The sequence below is a fragment of the Orcinus orca genome, chromosome 12, assembly GCF_937001465.1.
Source record: "Orcinus orca chromosome 12, mOrcOrc1.1, whole genome shotgun sequence".
In the NCBI taxonomy this organism is placed as follows: Eukaryota; Metazoa; Chordata; class Mammalia; order Artiodactyla; family Delphinidae; genus Orcinus; species Orcinus orca.
Window position 1 is genome coordinate 87,057,715 of NC_064570.1, and position 26,114 is coordinate 87,083,828.

The 26,114-nt window shown below is 35.6% G+C and overlaps 1 protein-coding gene across 2 annotated transcripts in view; it reads left to right on the forward strand.

The window, feature by feature from the left end:
- EYS (eyes shut homolog) overlaps positions 1-26,114 on the forward strand; it is a 1,673,869-nt gene that overhangs the window by 776,180 nt on the left and 871,575 nt on the right. For both annotated transcript variants that reach the window (XM_049695235.1, XM_004282511.3), the window contains exon 22: positions 13,056-13,180. In XM_049695235.1, coding sequence (XP_049551192.1) covers positions 13,056-13,180 — 125 coding nt within the window. The remainder of the gene's footprint in view (positions 1-13,055; positions 13,181-26,114) is intronic.

Below are 26,114 nucleotides of genomic sequence, written 5' to 3' on the forward strand. Positions count from 1 at the left end.
CAGAAGCCAGAAGAACTACAATCCTGCAGACTGTGGAACGAAAATCACATTCATAGAAAGATAGACAAGATGAAAAGGCAGAGGGCTATGTACCAGATGAAGGAACAAGATAAAAGCCCAGAAAACCAACTAAATGAAGTGGAGATAGGCAACCTTCTAGAAAAATAATTCAAAAAATGATAGTGAAGATGATCCAGCACCTCAGAAAAAGAATGGAGACAAAGATCAAGAAGGTGTAAGAAATGTTTAACAAAGACCTAGAAGAATTAAAGAACAAACAAACAGAGATGAACAGTACAATAACTGAAGTGAAAAATAAACTAAAAGGGATCAATAGCAGAATAACTGAGGCAGGAGAAAGGAAAAGTGACCTGGAAGACAGAATGGTGGAATTCAATGCTGCAGAACAGATTAAAGAAAAAAGAATGAAAATAAATGAAGACAGCCTAAGAGACCTCTGGGACAACATTAAATGCAACAACATTCACATAATAAGGGTCCCAGAAGGAGAAGAGAGAGATAAAGGACCTGAGAAAATATATGAAGTGATTATAGTAGAAAACTTCCCTAACAAGGAAAGGAAATAACCAGCCATGTCCAGGGAGTGCAGAGAGTCCCATAAAGGATAAACCCAAGGAGAAACATGCCAAGCGACAGAGTAATCAAATTGACAAAAATTAAAGACAAATTATGAAAAGCAACAAGGGAAAAGTGACAAATAAAATACAAGGGAACTCCCATAAGGTTAACAGCTGATTTCTCAGCAGAAACTCTAGAAGCCAGAAGCGAATGACACCATATATTTAAAGTGATGTAAGGGAAGAAACTACAACCACAATTACTCTACACAACAAGGATTTCATTCAGATTTGATGGGGAAATAAAAAGCTTTACAGACAAGCAAAAGCTAAGATAATTCAGCATCACCAAACCAGCTCTACAAGAATGGCTAAAGGAACTTCTCTAAGTAGGAAACACAAGAAAAGGAAAGAACCTACAAAAACAAACACAAAACAATTAAGAAAATGGTAATAGGAATAAACATATTGATAATTGCCTTGAATGTGAATGGATTAAATTCTCCAACCAAAACAAAAAGGCTCGCTCAATGGATACAAAAACAAGACCTATATATATGCTGTCAACAAGAGACCCACTTCAGACCAAGGGACACATACAGACTGAAAGTGAGGGGATAGAAAAAGATAGTCCATGCAAATGGAAATCAAAAGAAACCTGGACTTGCAATACTCATATCAGATAAAATAGATTTAAAATAAAGAGTGTTACAAGAAACAAGGAAGGACACTACATAATGATCAAGGGATCAATCCAAGAAGAAGATATAACAATTATAAATATCTATGCACCCAACATAGGAGCACCTCAACACATAAGGCAAATGCTAACAGCTATAAAAGAGGAAATCAACAGTAACACAATAATAATAGGGGACTTTAACACCTCACTAACACCAATGGACATATCATCCAGACAGAAAATTAATAAGGAAACAAAAGCTGTAAATAACACAATAGACCAGATAGATGTAGTTGATATTTATAGGACATTCCATCTGAAAACAGCAGATTACACTTTCTTCTCAAGGGCACATGGAACATGATCCAGGATAGATCACATCTTGGGTCACAAATCAAGCCTTGGTAAATTTAAGAAAATTGAAATCCTATCAAGCATCTTTTCTGACCACAACGCTATGAGATTAGAAATAAATTACAAGGAAAAAACGTAAAAAGCACAAATACATGGAGGCTAAACAATACTTCACTAAATAACCAAGGGATCTCTGACAAAATCAAAGAGGAAATTAAAATATACCTAAAGACAAATGACAATGAAAACATGATAATCCAAAACCTATGGGATGCAGCAAAAGATGTTGTAAGAGGGAAGTTTATAACAATACAATCCTACCTGAAGAAAAAAGAAAAATCTCAAACAATTTAATCTTACACCTAAAGGAACTAGAGAAAGAAGAACAAACAAACTCCAAAGTTAGTAGAAGGAAAGAAATCATAAAGATCAGAGCAGACATAAATGAAATAGAAACAAAGAAAACAATAGCAAAGATCAATAAAACTAAAAGCTGGTTCTTTGAGAAGATAAACAAAATTGACAAACCTTTAGCCAGAATCATCAAGAAAAAGAGGGAGAGTACTCAAATCAATAAAATTAGAAATGAAAAAGGTGAAGTTACATTGGACACCACAGAAACACAAAGCATCATAAGAGACTACTACAGCATCTCTATGCCAATAAAATGGACAGCCTGGAAGAAATGGACAGATTCTTAGAAAGGTATAACCTTCCAAGATTAAACCAAGAAGAAATAAAAAACATGAACAGACCAATCACAAACAATGAAATTGAAACTGTGATTAAAAATCTTCCAACAAACAAAAGTCCATGACCAGATGGCTTCACAGGTGAATTCTATCAAACATTTAGAGAAGAGCTAACACCCATCCTTCTCAAACACTTCCAAAAACTTGCAGAGAAAGGGACACTCCCAAACTCATTCTACAAGGCCACCATCAACCTGATACCAAAGATAGTACAAAAAAAGAAAATTACAGACCAATATCACCGACGAATATAATGCAAAAATCCTCAACAAAATACTAGCAAACAGAATCCAACAGCACATTAAAAGGATCATACACGATGATCAAGTGGGATTTATAAAAGGGATGCAAGGATTCTTCAATATATGCAAACCACTTAACGTGATACACCATATTAACAAATTGAAGACTAAAAACCCTGTGATCCTCTCAGTAGATGCACAAAAAGCTTTTAACAAAATTCAAAACCCATTTATGATAAAAAACTCTCCAGAAAGTGGGCATAGAGGAAACCTACCTCAGCATAATAAAGGCCATATATGACAAACCCACAGCAAACATCATTCTCAAAGGTGAAAATCTGAAAGCATTTGCTGTAAGATAAGGAACATAACAGGATGTCCATTCTCACCACTATTATTCAACATAGTTTTGGAAGTTTTAGCCACAGCAATCAGAGAAGAAAAAGAAATAAAATGAATACAAATTGGAAAAGAAGTAAACCTGTCACTATCATGGATGACATGATACTATACATGTATAATCCTAAAGATGCCATCAGAAGACTACTAGAGCTAATCAATGATTTGGTAAAGTTGCAGGATACAAAATTAATGCACAGAAATCTTTTGCATTCCTATACACTAACAACAAAAGATCAGAAAAATAAATTAAGGAAACAATCCCATTCACCATTGCAATAAAAGAATAAAATACCTAGGAATAAACCTACCTAAGGAGACAAAAGACCTGAATGTAGAAAACTACAAGACACTGATGAAAGAAATCAAAGGTGAAACTAACAGATTGAGGTATATACCATGTTCTTGGATTGGAAAAATCAATATTGTGAAAATGACTATACTACCCAAAGCAATCTATATATTCAATGCAATCTCTATCAAATTACCCATGACATTTTTTACAGAACTAGAACAAAAACTCTAAAAATTTGTATGCAGTCACAAAAGACCCCAAATAGCCAAGGCAATCCTGAGGAAAAAAAAAAAAAAAACAGAGCTGGAGGAATCAGGCCTCCTAACTTAAGACTATACTACAAAGCTACAGTAATCAAGACAATATGGTACTGGCACAAAAACAGAAATATAGATCAATGGAACAGGATAGAAAGCCCAGAGATAAAACCATGCACCTATGGCCAACTAATCTATGACAAAGGAGGCAAGGATATACAATGGAGAAAAGACAGCCTCTTCAATAAGTGGTGCTGGAAAAACTGGAAAGCTACATGGAAAATAATGAAATTAGAACACTCCCTAATACCACTCACAAACATAAACTCAAAATATATTAGAGACCTAAATGTAAGACAGGACACTATAAAACTCTTAGAGGAAAACATAGGCAGAACACTCTATGACATAAATCACAGCAAGATCTTCTTTGACCCACCTCCTAGAGTAATGAAAATAAAAACAAAAATAAACACAAAGATCTAGTGAAACTTAGAAGCTTTTGCACAGCAAAGGAAACCATAAACAAGATGAAAAGACAACCCTCAGAATGGGAGAAAATATTTGCAAAAGAAGCAACTGACAAAGAATTAATCTCCAAAATATACAAGCAGCCCATGCAGCTCATTATCAAAAAAATAAATAACCCAATCCAAAAGTGGGTAGAAGACCTAAATAGACATTTCTGCAAAGAAGATATACAGATTGCCAACAAACACGTGAAAAGATGCTCAACATCACTAATCATTAGAGAGATGCAAATCAAAATTACAATGAGATATCATCCCACATTTATTAGAATGGGCATCATCAGAAAATCTACAAACAACAAATGCTGGAGAGGGTATGGAGGAAAGGGAACCCTCTGGCACTGTTAGCATGAATGTAAATTGATACAGCCACTATGGAGAACAGTATGGAGGTTCCTTAAGAAACTGAAAATAGAATTACCATATGACCCAGCAATCCCACTACTGGGCATATACCCAGAGAAAACCATAATTCAAAAATACACATGCACCCTAATGTTCATTGCAGCACTATTTACAATAGCCAGGTCATGGAAGCAACCTAAATGCCCATCAACAGACGAATGGATACAGACAATGTGGTGCATGTATACAATGAAATATTACTCAGCCATAAAAAGGAACAAAACTGGGTCATTTGTAGAGACATGGATGGACTTAGAGACTGTCATACAGAGTGAAAATGACTATAGACATGAATGACAGAGTGAAGTAAGTCAGAAAAAGAAAAGCAAATATCGTATATTAACGCATATATGTGGAATCTAGAAAAATTGTAGAGATGAACTGGTTTGCAAGGCAGAAATAGAGACACAGATATAGAGAACAAACATATTGACACAAAAGTGGGAAAGCGGGGGTGGCGGGTGGTGGTGGGATCAATTGGGATTGACGTATATACACTAATATGTGTAAAATAGGTAACTAATAAGAAAACTGCTGTATATAAAAATAAATAAGTAAAATAAGATTCAAAAAAAATAAAGTTGGATGTAAGGAGTGCCAGAAAATAAGGTTGGAGAATTAAATATATATATATATATTTTTTTTTGTCAAGGTCTGATCATTTAAAAACGTTAGATAGCCACCTTAAGCAATGCATATAATCGTATGAAAACAGTTAAGAATCAAAACAAGTATTAAAATCATTTTTACCGTATCAATACATATCTTATAATTGCAACATTTATTATGTTGATAGATTAGTATTGATGCTCCAGGTGAAGATTCCACTTGTTTCAGATTTACTTGAGGCCTGGAGCCCTTCTGAAGCAGCTGCAGCATCAAACAAAGTCCCGTTCTGAATGTTGCCCATCCGGTCCACTGTGGAAACGAAAGGCCTCAAAAATACTCATCCGCATTGTTGGGTGATAACTCAGAACTTGCTGGTACTTTTGGTGCAAGACTTAGATTCTGGGCTTTTTTTTTCCCCCCATATAAAGCAGATTTATTTTAAAATTTCTCAAAATGGAATGAGTTATCACAGTTGGTATAAGCAGTTTGATTAAATAACAATACCAGTAGCTGTCCTTCACTGAATACTTGCTATAAACCTGCACTAAGCAAAATCCTTATGGCCACCATGCCATCCTTTTTTTAAAAAAATTATTATTTTTTTTAATATTTGAATTTTATTTAATTTATTTTTATAACCAATAAATATTTATATTTTTTATAAATAATTTATAACTAATATTTTTTCTGATTAGTTATCCATTTTATACATATTAGTGTATACATGTCAATCCCAATCTCACAATTCATCCTACCACCCCCCCACCACCACTTTCCCCCCTTGGTCTCCTTACATTTGTTCTCTACATCTGTGTCTCTATTTCTGTTTAGATTCTTCACAGCCAAGTCACAAGAGCACATACCTTGTAAGCAACAAAACAAACAGATGAATTATTAGAAAGTGCTATTGATACCCTCTCAGACCCCTGTCCCCTCCCAAGGGCTCTCTCCAGCCAGGCCTCTTAACCACACCAGCACTTCCTACTTCTGAAGTTATTTAAGGAATAATCTCACGCTTGCAGGTCACCCTTCAATCTTTCTTCATTTTTTTCTTCTTTCCTCATTGTCTTTAATAGCACAGTTAACTATTGTTTGTTTTTCTTTTTTTCAGTATGTTTCCTAATTTGTATCTTGAAATTCACTCTCTGACAGGCAGTTCTATAGTTTTTATAAATGTGTAAAATTGTGTAAGTACCACCACAGCCAGTCATGTGGCCACTGCCCTCACAATGTTCTCATGCCACCACTGTGTAGTCAGTCCTTTCCTCACCCCCAACATGAATTCATTTTGATAGGAGTCTGATTTTTTTCTTCATCATTTTATCCTTGAAAAGTCTCCCTGTTGTTGAGCTCTTCTTTCTGCCATATTCTAAATTTTAGATGTTGAAGGCCAAATGTGGGAGGCCTTGAGCACATATTTGTTTAGATAATACTAATTATAGTAACAATAACAATATTAGTACATGGACATCCTGCTATTTTACATGTACTCACTTATTCAGTGTTCATAATGACCTTGTGAAGAAGGTATTTTTTTCATCTCATTTTTCCCATGAGGAAACGTAGTCCCAGAGTCTTTGGGTAATCCCTCATATCATATTAGTGGCAAAACTGAAATTCACAGCCAGGAAGTCTGGCCTGGTGCTATACCCTCATTTCTTGTGTTCCCCAAAAAGGGCCTGCACTGAATAGCAACTCTCCATAAAGTTTCAATTATGTAGGATGAGTAAGTTCCAGAACTTACTCTACAACAGTGTACCTATAGTTAATAGTACTGTATTGCATACTTAAATTTCTTTTAAAAGGATACATATCATGTTAAATGTTCTTATGAAAATTAAAAAAAAAATCAAATGGACAGCCCTCCAAAAAAAGAAAAAAAAAAAAAAAGACCTTCACCAATAAGGTCCATCAGTGTGTGGCAGCTTAATCACTTAATCTGGATGTTAGCAATTCTAAGCACTGTGAGATATCTCAGGAAGGGGGAACCTCCAGATCTCTCTGATTAGCTCCTATAAAGCTTCCATAAGCAAAAACTGAGAACTTAACACTTTTCTGAGTAGTTAATAGCAATTTGCCTTCTCTGAAATGGCACAGAAAGACACAAATGCTGACTTATTTGGTTTATACTGGTCCCCTCATCTCTCTCAACCATAGAGGAAACCAGCTTTAAATCATGTTGATAATTCTTTCTTATGCTCTGGTCTAAATCAGGCCATTAGCCTTACCTTACATACTTCTGGATGGAAACCTACCTTCCCTAGGTATTTACTTCTATCCTTAAGTTAGTTAAGTACCATAAATTATTGCCATTTTTTACTCTCATCAGTTGTGGAAATCTTCCTTAAGTTCACATCATGTGGCCAATTTTCAGAATGTTCTTGTCTTCATGTAACAGCTCTTCCTCCATGGTTGTCATCTTGGGTGCCTCCTCCAAATGCACCTCAAGGTTTGTGATTTTTGTCTTTTTTCTCCCTTCCCCCTTCTCTGTAGTCAAACAACAGCTTGACTCCTGCAACTTTCTGAACAGAAAAAAGTTTGAAAAATTAAATGTTGGTTTCTTTGCCACATGAATCTGCAAAACACAACTGAAATTTAAACTGGGTATAAATAGGTTAGAAGACTCTGTTCTTTAGTTTTGTTCCAGGAAACCCCATCTGAGCAGTTGTATTCGGCATATCTTGGAAAAGTACAGTCCATTTGTGATTCTGATCCATGAAGGGCCATAGTTAGCATGGGGCCCTCTCCCTCTCCCTCTCCCTAGGCAGATACCCTTCCCTCCACGCTAAGAAGGGGCAGTGTCTGACGAGTGGAGCACAGGTTGGATCCCAGACCTCACCCACCCTCTCTGCACGAGGTCTTTGTCCAGTACAAGACAGTATTGATCACAGAGCTCATCCTCTGCGTAGGCAGTAAATCCAATGACCGGTGAGCTCTTTTCCATTGAAGTATCAATACAAATATTCAGATTATTTTACAAAATAAAATGCACTCATGTTTTGGCCTAAGTACTCCCATTTATAGTGTTACATAAAAGTGTTTACCACTCAGTAAGTTTACCAGTATGAGCAAGCTGACAGTTGGAAAATCTCTGTATTGCAAATGTGAATGCTTCTCCCGGAATTGTTCTCAATCCCTGGGGCAGTCACTGTGCTCAGACACTTTTTTCTTTCTTTTTTTTTTTTTTTTTTTTTGCCGTACATGGGCCTCTCACTGTTGTGGCCTCTCCCGTTGCGGAGCACAGGCTCCGGACATGCAGGCTCAGCGGCCATGGCTCACGGGCCCAGCCGTTCCGCAGCATGTGGGATCTTCCCAGACCGGGGCACGAACCCGTGTCCCGTGCATCAGCAGGCGGACTCTCAACCACTGCGCCACCAGGGAAGCCTCCAGACACTTTTTATACTCAGGAGGGGTGCAGTCGTGTTTGTATACGTAATAATATAAACTGCAGACACATATTTTGCCCTTAAAATAGCATTATTCATTTTGAAGCAGAAATGCTGCATTGTTCTTGGGGCAAGAAAACTGAGAAACAAATACATATGCTATCTGCCACCCATGCTTACAATTATTAAGTCAGGGATAGGCTTTTGTATTTAGAACAAGAGATATAGAATGATTTTTCCTTTTAACTAAGAACCATGAAAAGTGAAATAATCTCTAATATGAGAGTATATACTATTATATTTTCATGAAGATATAGATGTAAAAATCAATTTTACATATTCTAAAATTAGACTAAGAAAAAGAGAGAGACTTCATTTATGTTATCCAATTACTACATATTATATTAACTAGTAAGGCAGAATTATTTTCAGTTTAGGTTTAATTTTATTTTCCCCAGATTAGATGAAAATCACTTGGTGCTGAGAGGGAAAATGAAATGAAAGTAAAATATATAAATCTTTGAAATAGTGACTTTTATTTTCATTAATAAGCTCAAACTATTACAACTGCTATTTTATAGCAGAGAATGGTAGTGTTAAAACTGGTCAGTGTTTCTAGTCATGTATATTGATGTATTTAAAGATTTGTTTTGTTCATCACCTTAAAAATTAGTCTAATTTGTTATTTTTATTATAATTTGACATCTAAAATCATCTTTGTTTTACATGTGCATTATTTGACAACATTCATTCTATAAGCATTTATTTATTTTTATCATATGTCAGATATTAGAGTAGTACTATGAGTTTAACACCACAATGATTTGATCACTTTTTCTGAATTGCTAATGAAAACTTTTGGTTTATTGATTTTAATCACCAAACAGTATTTTTTTAGCATCTGGTTACCTTATTACAAATGGACAGCAAATCTATATGGGACGCAAAGATATTTTCTTCATCTCTGTGAGTTTTTCTTTTTTCAATCTTACCTACTGGAGTTTAATTTGCCTGTTTTATAGTCCCTTATTCTGTTTCCATTTTCTGGCCCACACCAGTACAAGGACATTTATCTTATTTATTTTTGATAGTGTTGACTGAAAAAAAAAACGCACAGCCTAAGAATTGAGTATCATGTTTTATTCGGTGGACTTGCTGAGGACTTAAGCCCGGGAGGCAGCCTTTCAGATCTCTCTGAGGGACGGCTCCCAAGAGGAAAGGAAGGAGCCAGGATATACAAGAATTTTTGCAACAAAAACCATGTATTCAGAACATCAAAAGATTACTGTTAATTAAAGAAAAAACAGACATCTCAGGTTAATGGATTTAGCACTTTTCTATGTATGGGAAGACACCAGAGTCTGGGCTCATTGAAATCATTCTTTGACATGCACCTTAACTATCTAGTTTGCTAGAGAGTAATCCTGTATCCTGTTTTCTCCATTCTGAATTCCCTCAAGGTGCTCAGTTGGTGGTGGCCACAGTGGCTGCTGGCTTAATGGCTGTAACACTTTGTTTACTGATACGGCAGATGACATTCTTTGCCCACAATAGGTATGCTTGACACTAGCATCCATTCCTGTTTATTGTGGTTTCTGTACTGCAGAGGCAAGGATGTTAAAAACTACAATATCTAAACTCCCTTGAAATTGAAATTGTAAATATAAATTGAGTTCCACCAATATAAACATACCTGAAATCTGGAGGATATGGTGAAGGCCTTTTCTGGGTGTCTTAGCAGTTTCATCTGGTGGAGAAGGTCATGGACATGTTTTATGCAGCAGATTTCACTATTGAATCACTGACTGTGTATTAAAAAGCAGGACTGGCAGAAAGACTGCAATTTTGTGTTGAGTCACCAGCTTCAGGGAGAGGTAGCTGGGGAGGAAGTGGTGGCAGCTCTTGGGTACCCAGCTTCCCTCAACTAGTGCAAGGGGATCTTGAACTCAGTCATTCAATGGTGGCTTTTATGCTTCTTACTTTCCTGCTTACGACTGAGGTGTCATCTCCCAGAGAGTCAGATCTGTGGTTCTAGAAGTGACCCATACAGCCCTTCCTTCTAATAAATGTGGAGTGTCTTATTCTGTTATTAAGGCCCCTTTTGCTTAGAAACCTAGAGTGATTTCTGTTTCCTGAGCTGAACCCCTACTAACTTTTATTCTATCCTATTTTCTTGATTTTGACCAAGACATCCTTACTGTTCCCCTCAGCTTAACTAAACTTTAGACAGACTTCATGACTCCATGGCACACTCTCTCTTTCTTTACAGCATTCACTTTAGAAAACTCGTAATTGTAAATTCTTCTCCATCCCATTGAGGTTGGAACTTTCTTGCAGGCTTTGCCAATTTTACAACCCAGGAATGTCTTTCTCAAGGACCTGAAAGTCAGCACTTTGATGGAACCATAGAAGGAGGCAGTGCCCCTCTCTCCCCTCCAGGGAGGGGTGTGTCTAATGTCAATGAGTGACCATTAGCCACACAGATGGCCTGAGCACACTGACCAACACCCCCAGCCCAATATCCACCAGCATTTTTCCACTCATTCATCCCAACACTTGAAAACCCTTCCACCTACATTTGGTTCAGTGCAGTTGTGTTCCATAGCTCTCCCTTAATTCAATAGTCTTTTTCTTTTATTGTAATACTCTTGAATAAAAATTTCCTTGTCTTTTTACTGGTCTGGTGAAGTCTTTTTCTTTCCCTGTTCCTATCTTATGGTTTAGAGTTTGTAATATCCTTCACAGTACTAGAAGGAAGAAGAAAGCTACATTATTATTCTTAATTGTTTAAAATATATTGTGGACTGTTTTATTCAATCAAAAGGATATACAAGCAATGTATAATGTATATTTATTGTATAAGATAATATAATAAACGTTGTGTACCTTCCATCTGCTTCAAGAAATAACATTAGCAATGAGTTTAGCCTTCTCGATATCCCTCTCTGAACACATTAGTATCTCCCACCTTGCAGAAACAATTCTGAATTTTACATTCAACATCCCTTTAGTGTTCCTTAGCATTTTATTATATGTGTAGGTATCTCTAAGTGATGTTATTAAGTTTGTGTGTATTTGACTTTTATAGGGACAGTTATCAGAATGTAAGTGTTTTTACAGAATTTGCTGTTATGCAAAACAATATGTTTGTAAGATTCAACCATGTGAATGACTGGTTGTGGTGGTTTTTATAAGCCCTCCAAAAATATTTTTCCTGAATCACCTCTTATAGCCTGATGAACAGAGATGCCCACAGGATGTTCACTACATGACAGAACATTACAAAGTCGAGAGTCATGGACTGGTCTTTGGGCAGCTACTTCTAACTTTGATCTGGGTCCTCCAAATTTCTTAAACTTGCCTTTTTATTTTTCTTCTTATAATGTGGTATTGCACAGAAATCATTTCTAAACACCCCAGAATACTTATTTAATTGTTCTCATACAATTTATCAGGGAGAATGGTGAGAATATATTGCTAAGTAGGAACAAGAATAAGACTGAATTTCCCACTAGCCAGAGTTCAGATTAAATGCTGTGGGATAATACATAGACAAATAAAGTTTAAAAAGTTGCTTTAAAGTTCACATAGGTCATCAAAGAGTAGTGACAGCTGTTTCTGTAGACCTTTCATCCCTATGTGGAGTAGTATATTCAGGTTAACATGTTCTTAAACATACTGATTTATTATAAATAGTTGCCCCATAAGAAAGAATCAATGGTTTCACACTGCTTCTAATATGCACCCAGTAAACCACAGCTCGGATATTGTGTGTGTAGCTTAGCAATGTTCGTGCTGGTTTAATGTTAAAATTCTGGAAAATATCAAACAGAAGACAAACACGCTGTGTTTTAGTGTGGAAAATTAGATCTCATGTTTAAGGAGAATTCTTACAGCCAATAGTCAGCTGAACAAAGACATAAGATTTGTATTCTTTAGAACTACAGCTTAAGAAATACTAACTGTAAAACACTATGACTATTACAAGAAAACATTTCACATTGAGAAATCTGTAGTAATTGCTTTCCTTTGAATTTAAGATTCACTTTAAATGGAATTATGGGGTGTATTTATTCCGTTGTCTTCTACGTATCTATTCCAAAGGAAATATGTAAAGAAATTTAGATGTGGAATGTAGAATGGCACCAAAGGTACAATCTGAAACTTTATTTTACATATACTTGCTTCCATTTCTACACAGTGTATGATTTTAGGGAAAATTATTTGTCTTCTCTTAATTTAATTTTTCCAGCTAAGAAATAGAGATATAATAATAGCTACTTGATAGAAGGATTATAAAGAGAATTGAAATAATTTATATTAAATACCTAGCACTATTTTAACATAGAGTAGGAGTGTATATAAACTATATACATGTATATATGCTAGTCTCCTTACTATTATTATTATTAAGAATTGAATTATTATTAAGCTATTCTCCTTACTATTATTATTATTAAGAATTGAATTGAAACTATATATATATGTGTGTATATATATAAGCTATTCTTACAACTATTATTATTATTAACAGTTGAATCTCTGCTTTGTTATTGTGTTTAACAGGAAGTTCAGGACATCCCTGTGAGAAAGAACTTTATGAGTGCCTTTCCCACTTACATGTTGATGGAATGTGCAGAGGAAGTGAACCTGACGAAGGCTTGCCATGTTTATGCACACCTGGACTTGTGGTAAAACTTACTGATGGGTTTTGTTGTGATATATTTTTTCATCGTCTTTGAACGAGAGGAAATACTGGAATGTTGCATGGTGACAAACGGAGGTTGGAGATGTTCCTCTCAGTACCTCTCTCCTTCTCTGTCTGCACTTACTGTGCTTTTCTCACCATTCCCCTTCCCTTCTTCCATCCATCACATGCACCCTCAGCCCTTCCTATCAGGAGAAAAGCATTCTGAGAGACTGATCTATACAAAGGTGCAAGTGACCAAATGCATTAAAACATTAAAGGGCAAGGAATTCTTATATTGGAGCAAAACATTTTTTCTTTTTAATGCCAGAGAGGAATTACTTAATACCATCAGGGTATTGGCAGAACCTCCATTTTGCTCAAGGACATAGCACTGCTACCAGGGCTGAGCTCAGAATATTGTGTGTCTGGGGAGGATGAATCTCCTTCTTTGGCAAATTTGAACAGGTGACTCCATTAGCACTAGAATAGACTTACCTAGTAGAAATATCTCTATTAAAAGACAGCTTTTGACCACAATCCTTTATTAAAGCTGGCCACAGCATACGAATATATCGATAGTAAGGGAACAGCAATTGTCAAGACTGTGTTGCCAGGAATTCTAAATGTATATTTATAAAATGTATATATATATGTATAACTAAATCACTTTGCCATACACCTGAAACTACCACAACATAGTAAATCAACTATACTCCAATATAAAATTTAAAAATAAATTGTTTTTATTTCCCTCATGGTGCATTGGTTAAGAATCTGCCTGCCAAGGGAGGGGACAAGGGTTCGAGCCCTGGTCCGGGAAGATCCCACATGCTGCGGAGCAACAAAGCCCATGCGCCACAACTACTGAGCTTGCGCTCTAGAGCCCGCAAGCCATAACTACTGAGCCCACATGCTACAACTACTGAAGCCTCCGTGCCTAGAGCCCATGCTCTGCAACAAGAGAAGCCACCAGAACGAGTAGCCCGCACACTGCAACGAAGAGTAGTCCCCACTTGCTGCAACTAGAGGAAGTCCGCATGCAGCAATGAAGACCCACCACTGCCAAAAGATAAAAAATAAAATAAAATGAAATTTTAAAATAAAACATATATATTTATAAATTTGATTAATAGATGGACCAGTCTTAACCAAGATTAAGGCTAAATAATTAGAGAGGGTATTCAGTCAGGTGCAGTATTAAGGAATCACATGTCAAGGAAATGCGAGGCCTGTCCAGTGCTGAAGAAGGATGCCCAGGCATGAATGGGGCAGAGGACTCCTCAGAGCTGGAGGATCAGAAGCAGGAGTGTCCGGAAGTGGTTAAGGAATTGAACAGAAAAATGGTTACCTATCATTGGAACACAAGAATTTGAGAAAGCCTGGGTATAAGTCCAATCTGTCTGAGAGGGACATGGGTAAACTAAAACAGAATCATTGTTTTCCTTTCTTTGAGAATCCTCTAGTCCAGGCTTTGCCCTGGGGAAAGAATTTTCCCTTAGTGACCACAGGAGGATGATCTTTGAGGAAGAATTTCAGGCACTCTGACAACAGAGTGTGGGAGGTATTCAGTGCCAAGAAATTATTTTTGTATCACCTCAGATTACATCAATAATAGCTTCCTCAAGGAGTCAGTAGAAAGAGAAGAAGACTGAACTCTATCCTTTATTTAAGTAAATTCTTCTGCTAATGCAACTGGTATATAGAAATCTAAATAACTAGAAAAGAAATGATCATTTTGTAGATTTTTTTGTTGAACAAGAAGAATTTACTACCAAATATCTTTAAAATTCCTTTGAGGTATATGTTGACAATGTAAAAAAATATCCTGAAAAACATATAGTTTTATAAAACCAGAAGTCTACTAATTGGAGGGAACTGTTACAGATATAATAAACCTATATTTTACTATGGCAATTAACAAATAAATTTGAAATGGATATTCTTATAGCCACTGTCTCAAGTATTGAAAGCTAAAATAAAACTAAAAACTTACAATCGTAAGATATACTGTGTGGGTAAATCCTATAAAAATATAAGGGGGATTCTACTTTTGTTAATGCATTTGATATGTTCTAAAATGAACAGATAAAGATAGAGGAAACAATTTAGTGAAAAAGAATTTACAATTTATGTTGTACCTGTCAATGTTATAGCAGTATATAGACATTTTAAATTAAATATGACTTAAAGATATACCCTTGAAAATAGGATGTAAATTATTAGTTGGAATTTCAAAAAAAATGTTTTGCTCAAATATAAGAAAATCAGATATAAGATTTGCAAATATTGTCTCTCATTTAGTAGGCTGCCTTTTTTACTTTGGTAGTTTCCTTCACTGTGCAAGAGCTTTTTAGTTTGATGTAGTCTCATTTGTTTATTTTTGCTTTTGTTTTCCTGGCTTGAGAAGACAGATCCAAAAAAATATTACTAAGACCTATGTCAAAGAGTGTACTGCCTATGTTTTCTAACTAAGAGTTTTATAGTTTCAGATTTTATGCTTAAGTCTTAAATCTATTTTGAGTTTATTTCCGTATATGGTGTGAAAAAGTGGTCCAGTTTGATCTTTTTGTGTAGCTGTTCAGTTTTTCCACCACCATTTATTGAAGAGGTTGTTTTTCTCCATTGTATATTCTTGCCTCCCTAGTCATAGATTAATTAACCATGAGTGTGTGGGTTTATTTCTGGGCTCTCCTGTTTCATTGAGCTATGTGTCTGTTTCTGTGCCAGTACCATGCTGTTTTGATTACAGTAGCTTTGTTGTATAGTTTAAAATCACAGTGCTTAATATTTCCAGCTTCATTCTTCTTTCTCAATATTGCTTTAGCTATTTGGGGTCTTTTGTGTTTCCACACAAATTTTTAGAATTATTTGTTCTAGTTCTGTGAAAAATGCCATTGGTATTTTGATAGGGATTGCATTGAATCTGTAGATTGCCTTGGGTAGTATGAACATTTTAGCAATATTAATTCTTCCAATCCATGAACATTGTTAAACTTTATGTGTATTTGTGCTTTCTTCAGTTTCTTTCATCAGTGTCATAGTTATTGGAGTACAAGACTTTTACCTTGTTGGTTAGATTTATACAGAGGTAACTTATTATTTCTTTTTCAATTTTAAAGGGATTGTTTTCATCATTTCTCTTTCTGATAGTTTGTTATCAGTGTATAGAAGTAAAAGAGATTTCTGTATATAAATTTTGTTTCCTGCAATTTGCTGAATTTATTTACTAGTTCTAATAGTCTTTTGATTGTGTCTTTAGGATTTGCTGTATATATATCATGTCATCTGCAAACAGTGACAATTTTACTTCTTCCTCTCCAATCTACACTTATTTCCTTTTCTTGTCTGATTGCTGTACCTAGGGTTTCCAACACTGTTGAATAAAAATGGTGAGAGTGGGCATCCTTGTTGTGCTCCTGATCTTAAAGGCAATTCTTTCACCTTTTCAACATTAAGTATGATGTTGGCTGGGTATTTCTTATATGTGGGCTTTATTATGTTGAGGTTTGTTCCCTCTATACAGTTTGTTGAGGATTTTTTGTCATAAATGGATGTTGAATTTCATTGGAATCTTTTTCAGTATCTATTCTGATCATTGTATAATTTTTATTCTTCTATTAGTTAATGTGATATAGCACATTGATTTATTTGTGGATATTAAACCATTCTTGCATCCCTGGGATAAATCCACTTGATTGTACTGTAGGATCATTTTAATGTATTGTTAAATTCATTTTGCTAATATTTTCTTGAAGACTTTTACATCTGCATTCTTTAGTGATATTGGTCTGTAATTTTCTTTCTTTCTTTCTTTGTCTGGTTTTGGTATCAGGGTGATGCTGGCCTCACAGAATGAGTTTGGAAGAGTTCTTTCCTCTTCAGTTTGTTTGTGTAGTTTGAGAAAGATAGGCATTAACTCTTCTCTGAATGTTTGGTAGACTTGTTTTTTGGGAGTTTTTTGTTCTGTTTTGTTTAAATTTCTGACTCAATTTCATTACTAGGAATCAGTCTGTTCGTACTTTCTATTTCTTCCTAATTCAGTCTTGGGGGATTATACTCTTTTAGGCATTTGCCTTTTTCTTCTAGGTTGTCCATTTTATAGGCATGTAATTGTTTGTAACAACCTCTCATGTGGTGTTGGTTGTAACTTCTCCTCTCTAATTTCACTTATTTAAGCCCTCTATTTTTATTGATAAGCCTGGATAAAAGGTTATCAATTTCATTTATTTTTTCAAAGAAGCAGCTCTTAGTTTCAATGATCTTTTCTGCTCTTTTTTTAGACTCATTTATTTCTGTTCTGATCTTAATCATTTCTTTCCTTCCGCTAACTTTGGGTTTCTTTGTTTTTCTTTTTTTAGTCCCTTTAGGTGTAAGATTATGTTGTTTTCTTTATTTTTCTTGTTTCCTGATGTAGTCTTGTATTGCTATGAACTCCCCTCTTAGAACTCCTTTTGCTCTGTCCCATAGATTTTGGATCCTGTGTTTTTGTTTTCATTTCATTTCTACAGGTATTTTTTTTTATTTCCTCTTTGATTTCTTCAGTGATCCATTGGTTTTAAACTCCATGTGTTTGTGGTTTTTGCAGTTTTTTTTTTTTCTTATAGGTAATTCTATTCTTGTGGTATTATGTTCAGAAAAGATGCTTGGTATGATTTTAAACTTTTTAAGTTTTCTGAGACTTGTTTTCTGGCTTAGCATGTGATCTATCCTAGAAAATATCCCATGTGCACTTGAATATGTATAGTCTGCTGCTTTTGGTTGAACTATTCTATAGATAGCTATTAAGTCTATTTGATCTGATGTATCATTTGAGACCAATGTTTTCCTACTGATTCTCTGGCTGGATGATATGTCAATTTATGTAAGTGAGGTGTTAAAGTCCCCTACTATTATTGTGTAACTGTTAATTTATCTCTTTATATTTATTAATATTTGCTTTATGTATTTAGGTGCTCCTGCTTTGAGTGCACATAGATTTACAATTGTTATATCTTCTATTTTATTATTATGTAATGTCATTCTTTTTCTCTTCTTACAGTCTTTGTTTTAAAATCTATTTTGTCTGATATAAATGTTGTTACCTTAGTTTTCTTTTGATTTCCATTTATGGGGAATACCTTTTCCCATCTCCTCACTTTCAGTCTGTGTGTGTCTTTAGATCAGAAGTGAATCTCTTGCAGGCAGCATATATATGGGTCTTGGTATTGTATCCAATCAGCCATTCTGTATTTGATTGGAGCATTTAATTCATTTATATTTAAAATAATTATTAAAAAGTATGTACTTATTGCCATTTTGTTCTTTTTCTTTTATTTCTCTTTCTTCCTTTGCTCTCTTCCCTTATGATTTGATGACTATCTTTAGTGTCATGTTTGGGTACCTTTCTCTTCTTTATGTGTATATCTATTATAGATTTTTGGATTCTGGTTACCATGATTTTTATATATTACAACATAAATAATAATTTTTAATTGATGATCTCTTATTTTCCAACATGTTTTAACACCCTGCATCTTTACTCCCTCCCCTCACATTTAATGTTTTTAATATCATATTTTACATCCTTCTTGTTTTGTGTATTTCTTAACTACTTATTGAGGATATAGATTGCTTCATTGCTTTTGTCTTTTAACTTTCCTAGTAGCTTTATAAGTGTTGCTCTACTATTGTTATTGTATATTTGCATTTACCTGTGAGATTTTTCATTTTGTAATTTTCATATTTACAGTTATTGCCTTTTCTTTTTCACTTAGAGAAGTCTGTTTCACATTTCTTGTAGAGCCAGTTTAGTGGTGCTCAACTCTTTTAGGTTTTGCTTGTCTGTAAAACTCTTTATCTTTCCTTCAAAGCTGAATGATACCCTTGTTGGGTAGAGTTGGTTGGAAGTTGTAGCCTTTAATCACTTTAACAATATAATTTCTCTTCCTTATGGCCTAGAAAGTTTCTGCTGAGAAATCAACTTATAGTCTCATGGGAGTTTGTATGAAACTAGTTGCCTTTCTTTTGCTACTTTTAAGATTCTTTCATTACCTTTCATTTTTTGTCATTTTAATTAGAACATGTCTTGGTATGAACCTCTTTGGAGTTATCTTGTTTGGGAATCTCTGTGCTTCTTGGACCTGAATGTTTGCTTCCTTTCCCAGGTGAGGGAAGTTTTCAGCTATTATTTGTTCAAATAAGTTCTCTGCCCCTATTTCTCTCTCTATTTTTTTTTTTTCTGGGACTTCTATAATGTAATTGTTAGCATGCCTGGTGGTGTCCCATAGGTCTCTTAAACTATCCTCATTTATTTTAATTATTTTTTCTTTTTTTCTGTTCAGTTTGGGTGATTTTCACTACTCTGTCTTTCAATGACTGATCTGTTTTTCTTATCTCCTGTTGTTTCCTTCTAGTGTAGGTTTTATTTTATTTTCCAGCTGTGTTTGGTTCTTCTTTATATTTTCTACTCTTTGTTGAACTTCTCACTGTGTTCATCTTTTCTTCTCCCAAGTTCATTGGGCATCTTGATTATCATAACCTTGAACCCTTTACTGGGCAGATTGTTTATTCTACTTCATTTAGTTCTTTTTAGGAGGTTTTGTGTTATTTATTTTTTTGGAACACATTTCTCTCTCCCCTTATTTTACCTAATTCTTTGTGTTTATTTCTATGTATTAGGTATTTTGGTTATGTTTACCAATCTTGGAGAAATGATCTTATGTTGGAGTCATCCTATGAGGCCCAACAGCATGCTTCCTTCTGGTTGCTAGAGTCATATGCTCTAAGGCTGCCCCCTGTGTGGGCTGTGTATCCCCTTCTATTGTGGTGGGCCAAGAACTTGGGGCTTGTTGATAGATGGGGCTAGATTCCAACCCAGTTGGCTGTGAGACTCTGCCTCATTTCATGTTTGCAGGGCCACTGGAGGATAGGGCCAGGTCTCTACACAGCTGGCTGTGTGGATCCAGGGCTGCAGGTCTGGTGCTAGCCCTTTTTTGGGTGGGGCTGTGTCCTCATCTAGCTGGCTATCTGAACTGGTGGGGGGGGGTCTTGGCACATGGCTGGTGCTGGTCACTCATTGGTGGGGCCATGCCCCTGCATGGCTGGCTGTGTGGACCAAAGGGTCAGATACCAGGGCAGGTACTGGCCCACTGGTGGGGAGGTATGCCCTTGACACAGCATAGTGGGAGGATTCCAAAATGTTGCCTGCTAGAGCTTGTGTTCACATGATAGAATGACTTTCAAAAATGGCTGCTAACAGCATCTCCATCTCCTGTGGGTGTCTCAGTTTGCCTCCGGCCTCTCTGGGAGACTCTACAAGATCAGCAAGTGGGTCTAACTCAGGCTTCTCAAACTATAGTCTCCATGCTGGGACTCAGAGTGTGTGAGATTTTGTGCATACACTTGAAGAGCAAAATCTCTGCTCCCTCAGTCCTCTGGGTCTCCCATATGCAAGACCTGCTGGTTTTCAAAGCCAGACTCTCTAGGGGCTCATACCCCAAGTGCAGGATGTCTGGGCGGGGGAACCCGATATGTGGTTTTATCTCTTGCTTTTTGGGGCGAACCTCTGCAGTTGTGATATTCCTCCTGTGTGTGGGTCACTGACCAGGTGGGTCTGGGTCTTGACCATACTGCATCTCCACTCCTCCTACTTTTCTCCTTTTGGCTCCTTCTTTATGTTTTTAATTGTGGAAAACCTTTTCTGCTAGTCTTCATATAGTTTCCATGGTTAGTTTCTCTGTATTTGTAATTTTGAGGTGTCTGTGGGAGGAGTTCAAGTTCTTCCTTCTCTGCCATCTTGGCCACACCTTTGACAAAACTGTTTTAGAAACAGTTATGGCAAATATGTAAGACTATTGTACAATTGCTTTTTAGATTTTTTTCTTCCTTCTCCAACTAATCCTGAGAGTAAATGGGACATAAAGAAATAAGACTCATAATCATGGCAAAAAGTCAAACTTCATTGGTATCTTAAAGAATGTCATTCACAGAATAATATAGAATTTCAGAGAGGCTTAAGGAACAACGTAGTTAGTAGGATTGGAGGATAGGTAAATTGAATCCATTAGGAGTAAGGATTAAGTGCTCATATAGAGCTTAGGTGAACATGGAAGCAGTGGGCATAGGGAAGAATTGACAACTCACAGAAGGGGTAAGTCAGAATAGATGGGAAGAGACTAAATCTTGCATCAGTTATCACATTCTAGTATAATATTTGCTTGTTTCCTTATTTATCTGTCCACACTGACAGATTTCAAGCTCTTGAAGAGCAGGGATAATTGTAGCATCTTTGAGAGAACAAAATATAATACATATGTTTTGAATTTCGTTATCATTGTTGAGGGTTTTTTTTTTTTTTTTGGAGTTCTTATCATATTAATCATAATAGTGTTAAGTTCCTAGTCTGAACATTACAAAGTCTCTGCCATATCTGAGTCTGATTTTGGTACTTTCTTTGTCTCTTCAAACTGTGTTGTCTTTTAGCATGCCTTGTAGTTTTATAGTTATAACCACACATGGAGTGCTGGATAAAAATAACTGAGATAAAGAGGTGTTTAGTAAGAGACTTTATTTTTGTCTAACTAGGAGTCAGGCCATGTTTACTGTTTGCTCTGGCTATGGGTGCCAGAGGCTAAAATCTGCTGATTTCCTTGTTTTCTCTCCTCTGTAATCACTGGGCTTCCTTAGAGACTTCTTAAATCAATCTGATCTGTGCAGTTCTTTCCATTGTAGTCCCTGTTACTGTAAGGGAGCCCTATTGATGTGAGTGAAGTGGGAAAGTAGGGTCTCAGTCCCTTTGGGAGCCTGTGCCTCAACTCTGGGCTGTGAGCTTCACATGTGCTTCTCATCCTCCCCTTCTTAGGTGTGACAAGAAAGCTTCAAGAGTCTGGAGATGGGAATATTGATTAATCATTCTGGCAAATTTTCCTTTGGGGTCAGGCCTTGTTAAGGAGAACAGAATGCCCTGGAAGTACTTCAGAACAGCTATTCTTCCCCTGCTGTTGGAAGCACAAAGGGATTTTTCTCATGTATTTACCATGAAAACCTGGTGGAACTCCTGGAGATAAAATTTAATGAAAGTACAGGGGATTCCCTAAGATCTCCGCCGCTACCCCGGAGTGTTTAACTCTCAAGCTTGTACACAGTAGGCCTCCAACACTTTGTCAATTACAGTTTTTCCGACTGTGGCACTGGCTCCAGCAATGGTTTCTGCTCTGCTATGATTCTCTGTTTCTGCCTTACTGTCTGTCCAGTTCTGGGGGGAGGAGTTTGCCCTGTGACCTCAGTTGTACCACAAATCAAAGAAAAGTTGTTGTTTTCCTTTTATCCAGCTTTTTATGATTATGAAGAAGGGAGTGATAACTTCTAAGCTTCTTACACACTGGACCAGAAACCAGAAGTCTTGTGATTGTTTTAAGAATAAAATAACCTATGAATATATTTAATAAGGAAATAGATGAATTTTCCTTCATTCATGAAATTCAATGTGTCTTTTAAAAAACTGATTTCCTATTCTAATTAGGCTTCTCAGGTATCTCACCTTGAATGATTATTCTATTTCCCAGAGTTGCTTGAGGTCTTTATGGAATTGCCTAAAAGATACCAAATTAGCTTGCAATCAGATTCTCCACTAACATGTAGAAATTTGTTTTAAAATTATAAATTATCTTGTACACAGAAGTATAACAGCTGATATAATAGCACACATAATCTGTTAAAATATATCAAATTATTAGGAATATGCAAGCATTGAATTTCTGATTATAACTTGAAACAGCAAAACTCAACACAAATCATCAAGCCTCTTACTGAAATAATTTGTAGCAATTCTCTTCACATTAAGTCTATTTATGTTAACGTCAACTTCCCTCCAAAATCATCATTCTGCAAACAGATCTTTGGAAAGATGCTACATGTTTTCTATATTTCTTCTGTTTAAGCTATTTTTAAAACTTTCACTATTACATTGTCCTATAAAAATGTTAACTCAGCTGCATGTTTATGAGATTAGGAAAATTAATATTGCTACATTTAATATAATATTCCTACAATGATTCTTTGATAATGAAGAGTAACTTAAGGAGTGAACATCATCTGCTATTTTTTCTTTATTTCTGAGAATTAATATTTGGTGCATAATATTAAAGACCTAAACTCTCAGATTTTCTTAATGTTTTGAGCTGTGACAATCTCTGACAAGCTGATAATTTTTGCGGATTATTCTTTCTAGCAGATCTGATTGTGAAAGTGAATCAAATCACTAAAGTACTTACATTATTCTGAAATTCAAATGCTCTGTAAAAGAATTTAAGTGACAGACACAATTTATGGAGTGTCTTAGACTTGCTTGCTAAAAAATTCAAGACAAATGATCTCCTTCTTTTCCGTTTGATCAGCATTGCTCTTTTCTTCCTCAGTAAATGAATTTCTACCAAACAAGATAGATCCATACATTAACTGGTGACTGTGATTGGGTCATGCTTATTGTATTTTACAGAATTATAGTAGTCAATAAAAGTGTTAACTTCATTCTTTAAATTAAAACACAGATCTTTATGTAGTGTAGAAGCTGGATTCTATTAAAAATGGAAAAAAAGGAAAAAAACACTTTCTGAATGAGAAAATATGCTCTGAATTCTACAGCAATACAGTCTATTTGCAATACCTGGTTTTTAAATGTCATCTTCAAAATAGACCTAAGAACAAGGCACAGGATAGCAAGACAGACCATTGGGTTTCATGTTTGTTTATGGTTCTGGTGTTTATTTTATCATGATATAAAATGATCAATGTTGTTAATAAATATTCACAAGTATTTGCTGTGTTCAAGATGCCGTGACTCATCCTATTAAATAATTAAAGTTTATTGTCTCTATGTAGAAAGTACATAAGCAAAGGCATAATTCTTAGATAAACTTAATAATTCCTTTTTTAAAGAAGGATGTTTTATTGCTTTTAACATTTATACATATTTGAGATCAGGTTATTGATATTTTAGATCAAACACATCCCTTGGACACTCACCATAGCAAAGTACTTGTAAATCATATGAAGAAAAACATGAACACCTACTGTTCTTACATTCAAATTAAGGAAAGGGGGCAGGTCCATAAGCAAACGAATGCACAGAAAAACAGCAACAATGTTCCCTTTAAGGCAAAATTTGATGCTTTGCTTTAAGATATTTTGAGCATATTTTGTGTGCAGAGCACTATGCTAGACCCTCAAAATAATGTAAAACTTCATTAGTTTCAATTTCTCACTAAAGAGAGCTTCAGCTGAGTGGAGTAGACAGGTGCATATGGGATAATAAGAAAGACAGCAATGGGTTTATGCAGGAAACTGCTTGCCAAGGGAAATGAAGACATTATCGGGGACACTGTTTGTGGTTCTAATATTAAAAGTAATAAGGCAATTGTCAAATCTGAGTAAAGTACTCATTAGAGGAGCTTTCTCAAGGGATGAAGATTAAGGTTTCCCTGCAAGGGTTAGAAAGGAATCTCTAAAAGTGCCAAGACTTCCTCTGCTTACCTAGGTTGGAAGCCCACCCAGAGGGATTGCTCAGTACTGCTAAGGAAAATGCTGTGTGCAGTAGTTAGAACAAAGGCTCATCTGCTTCTCAGGACCAGTTTCACCACAAGCATCTCATCCTTGTTTGAATGTATTCTAAGCATTCTAACCAACACAGTAACAATCTTTTGTAATCCAAGGGTTGTGATGATATTGGAGAAGGAAGAAAGGTACAAATTTAAATGAAACTTAACAACCAAAGAGGAAGTTCTCTGTATAATGTAAATATAGTTTATAATGGGCAAATATAGTTTAATATTTTCATAAATACACTATTGAACATAAGAATTTTTCTTGCATTTTATATAACAGATCTGTGGCACAGTTATGATGTACAACCCAAATGTCTTAGAACAGTGGTTTTTATTGGTAAATGAAGTGTAGTAAAATTGTGACTACCCCCTAGAGCTATTTAGATATCATGGGTAATAATTACCCTCCTCTCATCTTTATGCATCTATTTCTTGTATAAACAGGGCTAGTGGATTAATGTTCATATTTGATAGAAACTTAGAATATTCTTGGTGTTATATGTTACCTCAAAGGAGAATGGGCTTAACATTTTAGACCTCAGTTAGATAGAAAGTTCTGTGAGCCTCAGTTTCCAAATCTATAGCATGAAGGTATAGATGATGAGTTGACTGCAGAATCATACCTAAGATAACATTGTTAGTACATTGGAAAGTTGGGAACAGAATGTTAAACACTCACACTTATAGGCTGGTGATTTTTTTCTCTATGACTTACTTTTTATTCATTTATTATTAAGATAAATATCTCTATGTCATATTGGTAGGGGTAGGGGCAGAAGATATTATTGAATCACTTTCCAAAATAAAAGAATAGGCTGGATTCCAAAACCCACTCCATAGCCTCCTCTACCATTGACATCCCCCACTACAGGGGTACATTTGTTACAAATGATGAACAACATTATCACCCAAGGTCCATAGTTTACATTAGGGTTCACTCTCAGTGTTTGCATTCTGTGGGTTTTGACAAATAAATAATGACATGCATCTACCATTACACTATCATACAGAGTATTTTCACTTCCCTAAAAATCCTCTGTGGTCCTCCTATTTATCCTTCCCTCCCCTCTAACTCCTGGCAATCACTGATCTTTTTACTGTCTCTTTAATTTTGCTTTTTCCAGAATGTCACACAGTTGGAATCATGCTAAGTCTTTTCAGACTGGCTTCTTTCACTTAACAATATGAATCTGTTTATTCCATGTCTTTTTATGGCTTGATAGCTTATTTCTTTTTAGTGCTGAATATTCCATAGCCTGGATGTACCGCACTTTATCCATTCACCTGCTGAAGAACATCTTGGTTTCTTGCAAGTTTTAGCAATTATGAATAAACCTGTTACAAACATCTGTATGC